Source organism: Apaloderma vittatum, unplaced genomic scaffold, assembly GCF_000703405.1.
Source record: "Apaloderma vittatum isolate BGI_N311 unplaced genomic scaffold, ASM70340v1 scaffold14193, whole genome shotgun sequence".
In the NCBI taxonomy this organism is placed as follows: domain Eukaryota; kingdom Metazoa; phylum Chordata; class Aves; order Trogoniformes; family Trogonidae; genus Apaloderma; species Apaloderma vittatum.
In genome coordinates this window covers 9,206-13,160 of record NW_009706511.1, presented here as the reverse complement: position 1 = coordinate 13,160, position 3,955 = coordinate 9,206, and the positions used below count along the sequence as shown (strand labels likewise).

The 3,955-nt window shown below is 41.0% G+C and overlaps 1 protein-coding gene across 1 annotated transcript; it reads right to left on the bottom strand.

Annotated features, from left to right (window-relative positions):
- Positions 1-3,456: 3,456 nt before the first annotated feature.
- SMIM13 (small integral membrane protein 13) lies at positions 3,457-3,650 on the bottom strand (the record flags this gene model as incomplete). The annotated part of the gene is made up of 1 exon (XM_009865827.1): positions 3,457-3,650. A coding segment is annotated over one exon (194 nt), but the record flags the coding sequence as incomplete, so codon positions are not given.
- Positions 3,651-3,955: the final 305 nt, after the last annotated feature.

Genomic DNA, 3,955 nt, shown 5'->3' with positions numbered 1-3,955 from the left:
GAAGTCGGAAAAAACACTAGTCAGATATCCGTATCAAGTCTGGTTACTTTATTTTTCATCTGTGCAGTCAGTTAAAAGAACAGTTAACGATTTAAAAAAAAACAACAACAAAAAAACCCAAAAAACCTCAACAAACACACAACCACGGAAGCTTTAGGTACAGTATCATAACACTGAAGAAGCAAAACGACCACGCTGAACACATTCTTTATGCTGGTCACTTCCAAACGGAACAGAAGTACATACATAGGCCTGGTTCAGTGTAAAACACGACGTTAAGCAGCGAGATGCTCACTGGTTGCAGCCCAGTCCATGGTGTTTACCGCAAATAGCGACAGCAGCAGCGCTCAGTGGATGAACTGCATAGAATCAGCCTCGTGGGCAAACGTTAAATCACCACGATAATAACCTTAGTGGCTCCCTAAATGGTCTGAATTATGCGATTCAGCGCGAACAGAATTGTTTACACCACTTGAATTTTAGCAATAGCTTTTGTACTTTTTTCTACCAGCCTATGCTGTGTTTGCTCCAGCCTTCACTGCAGTAACTGTTTTCAATTAACTGTCACACACAATGTAGGTAATTACTGCTTTGTAAAAGTTACACAGCCCTGGCAACGAAGGTGATATGACTATATTTAAAATAAAGAACCCAAAATACATTCAAGAGAATGGCTGCAACAGTAAGGCAATAAACAGCTTTAAAAATATCTCCTACTAAATAGAACGAGACCAACTGCGTGACCTGTTGCCTTCATAAAGCTTCCGACTTGAACGGGTCCCTTCAAAGTTGAGTGCTCAGCCACCAGTAACGTTTCAAAAAGTACATCAGTAAAAATATTCAAAGACGTGAGTTTGTTGGACTGCCAGCAATCACAACCCAGGTCTTATCACAAGTACATTTTCACACATACAGCTTTGCATGAAGCGCCTGCAGAAAGCTGATTTTACAACAGACTCCTTCACAAAAAATTACGCATTGACAGAAGACATCAACATTCCAAAATCCTTCCAAACTGTGTAATATAAACCTTTGGCCTACTATTAACACGATCATTAAAGTTATACACTAGGCAGACGATGTTATTGGCAGCTATGTCACAGCAACATTAAAAAAAATAGCATCAGCTTTTTAAAAACAAAGAGACTGAAACTCGCTTTGGGGAGTGAAATGTACACCTACACGCAGCGAGGAAGGCAGGAGGAGGTTTGGCTAGAGCAGAGGAGCTACCCAGAGGTTCCACACCACCTAATTGCATATTTGATCAGTGTCAGCATTCAAACCCACATGGATTTTTCCTTCATTGCCTCGCTCCAGTCTTGATTCTTGCACCTTTAGAGCTACCCTGATTAGCTATGGCTATTGCTGTAACTTTGTGTTTCTTCAAAGCTACTAGAAGTAGAGACTGAGTAAACTGTTACTTATCTCGGCCAGAGATACTACAAGCATCAGCCTTTTGCCATCTTCTGTGCACTGAACTCTAGGTAAAAGTGCAGTGGAGTGTCAGTTAAAAAAAAAAAAATAATCTTTATTTGTAAGCCTATATTAGCACACTCAAGGTGGTTCTTAAGAAAAATGTGCCAGTACTTGATTAGCACTGCTGAACTGAAAGTCTCATCGTGGGAACAGACACACAGACACAAGAATATTGTGACATGAAGCCATGCAAGGCAAACAACTGAAAGTAGCAGGGAATAGAACTTGATTGCTTTTGTTCCACTAATTAAAAATAAAACATCATCAGGCATTCCCTTGCCAGCAGACAGGACAGAGGAAGGAGACTATCAGTATTTCTACGTGTGTTTGAAGAATATGTGCACAGCACTAGCTACTCATGCTTGAAAGCGTAACCCTGTAGCACAGAGCATGCCTGTACATATAAGCTGGTAAACAAAAAGACTTTTAGACTCCAGGGCTCACCTATGTGTTTTAATACTGAAGCATCCAAATCATTTCATGAAGCGAATGCTCTCGTTAGCTTGCCAACAGTATTCACAGATGACAAATTAAAACATAAAGGCACTAAAGAAGTGCTCCGTTCCCAGATGCAGGCCTGCTTGACAAAAAAAAGCTAAATGTTGCTGCTTCTAGCTGTATAATTGAATCAAATCACAAGTTTGAAAGTCATAGCTTTGAACTTCTTGACAGCTGTACAAGACGAATTTTGTAGTCCTGTTTAAGTTTTTATACGGGGAACCATGGTCCAAACACCACCACATTCTCCAGGGTTTGAGAGAAAATCAGTGCTGCTCATGACGAGACCTGCTGGTAGATCTCTCTCCCACACAGATGCCAGGGGTGGTGCGTGCACGTTCCTCCTTTCTCCAAAGACCTCAGGCATCGATCTTCAGAGCCGCCAGATAAACAGAAGCAGAACTCTTCATTCTGACGTGCGACATCAAAACAGCTGTATAGCTCATTCTCAAAACAGCAGCAACTGTTTACTACTGGTAAAAATCAGTGAGTCCTCCAGCAAACAAGAGGTACCAAATGCATTGCTATTACACTCTCGAAGTGTTAACAGTGGTGCCTACCAAACTGGTCAGAACGCCTCAGCTGATGCCAGGAAAGACCTTATGTCAGGTACCATATACCTGATGTAAAGGTGCACAAAGTGAAATAGAGAAGTGCTTCGTATCCAAAAAAAACCGACGACCCTTCAGAATACCAAACAGTGAGTATGCAACTTAGACACCTTCCCCTCTCCAACACAAGTTGGACTTAGAGTAAAAGGTTCAGGAAAAACATACAGAAACCTAGCAGGACTGTTTAACCTGTAACCCTTCTTACACCAAAACCAAGAGAACAGATCTTAACACCTGATTCCCTTTTTTTTTTTTAAAGGAAATAATAAAAACCTCCAAATCATGTGCATCTAATATTAATTTTTCATATTTCATTTATACTTTCTATATATATAAGAATGTAACTAAAAATCTCACTTTAGAATACCTTCTAAAGCAGGAGATTCTTTCAACTGTTCTTCAAGTTCACATGCATTCTCAAGGTTGAAGGAAAAATATATATATATTCATATATAGTTAAGGAAATAAACAATTTCACTACATGTAGTTACAGTGCTGTGAAGAAAAAATAATTTAGAAATTATTTCAAGTCTGAAATGTTTACTACGTTCAGACTAACGTAAAGGCTAAAGCCTATGGTCCAGGACTTATTTTTAATCTGTGTGCAGAGACACGAGCTACAGCAGCTCAGCATTTTTCTAATGGAGATTTCTCTCCACCCTTCCACACCTCCTTTCTTCCAGCATTCTTGCTGCTGAAGCCCTCCCTGAACCTCTACTGAAGTAGCAAACGTTGGTATTTCAGAAGTAGAAGGTCCACAGGTATTAGTATTACCTCTTAAGTCAGTTTCTCAGCAAGATCAAACCACGGAGCAGCACAGTGCAGAGGTGCTTAACCATTCATAGTTAGTCACAAGTTCAACAAAGTACTTTTAAGTTGTGTCTTCCGTAAGCGCCCTTCTCTGTCGAGCGGATTTCTGTCTACCTCTGTGAGGCGAGGGCGGAGTCTCCTGTTCAGCTTCAGTCTCTGAAGGCTCGTTGTCTCCCTGCTGGGACCCTGTGTCACCTATCAATTCTCTCAGGAATTTGAATTTAGACAAAAACAACTGCCAGACCACGTACCAGCCTGCGTGAGAAAGAGAAAAGATACTGCTTAGTTACTTCATATAAACTGATAGTCAGCTCTCAGGGTAAGTATACCAGAGAAGCGAGAAAAAATATAAAAATCTCCCATCCTCTGAGAGCTCTCAACCCCAGCACCCCTCCACAACACACCCACTCCTTCCCACAGTCTCATAAATACTTTGACTTCATAAAGTTTGTCCTCGCCTGGAAGCAAACGTTTAAGCTCCAGGCAAAGGACCTACAAATTCCAAACCGTACTGCACAGCAAGCAGTAGGTGGGTGATCACTGTTGCACAGATAAAGGTC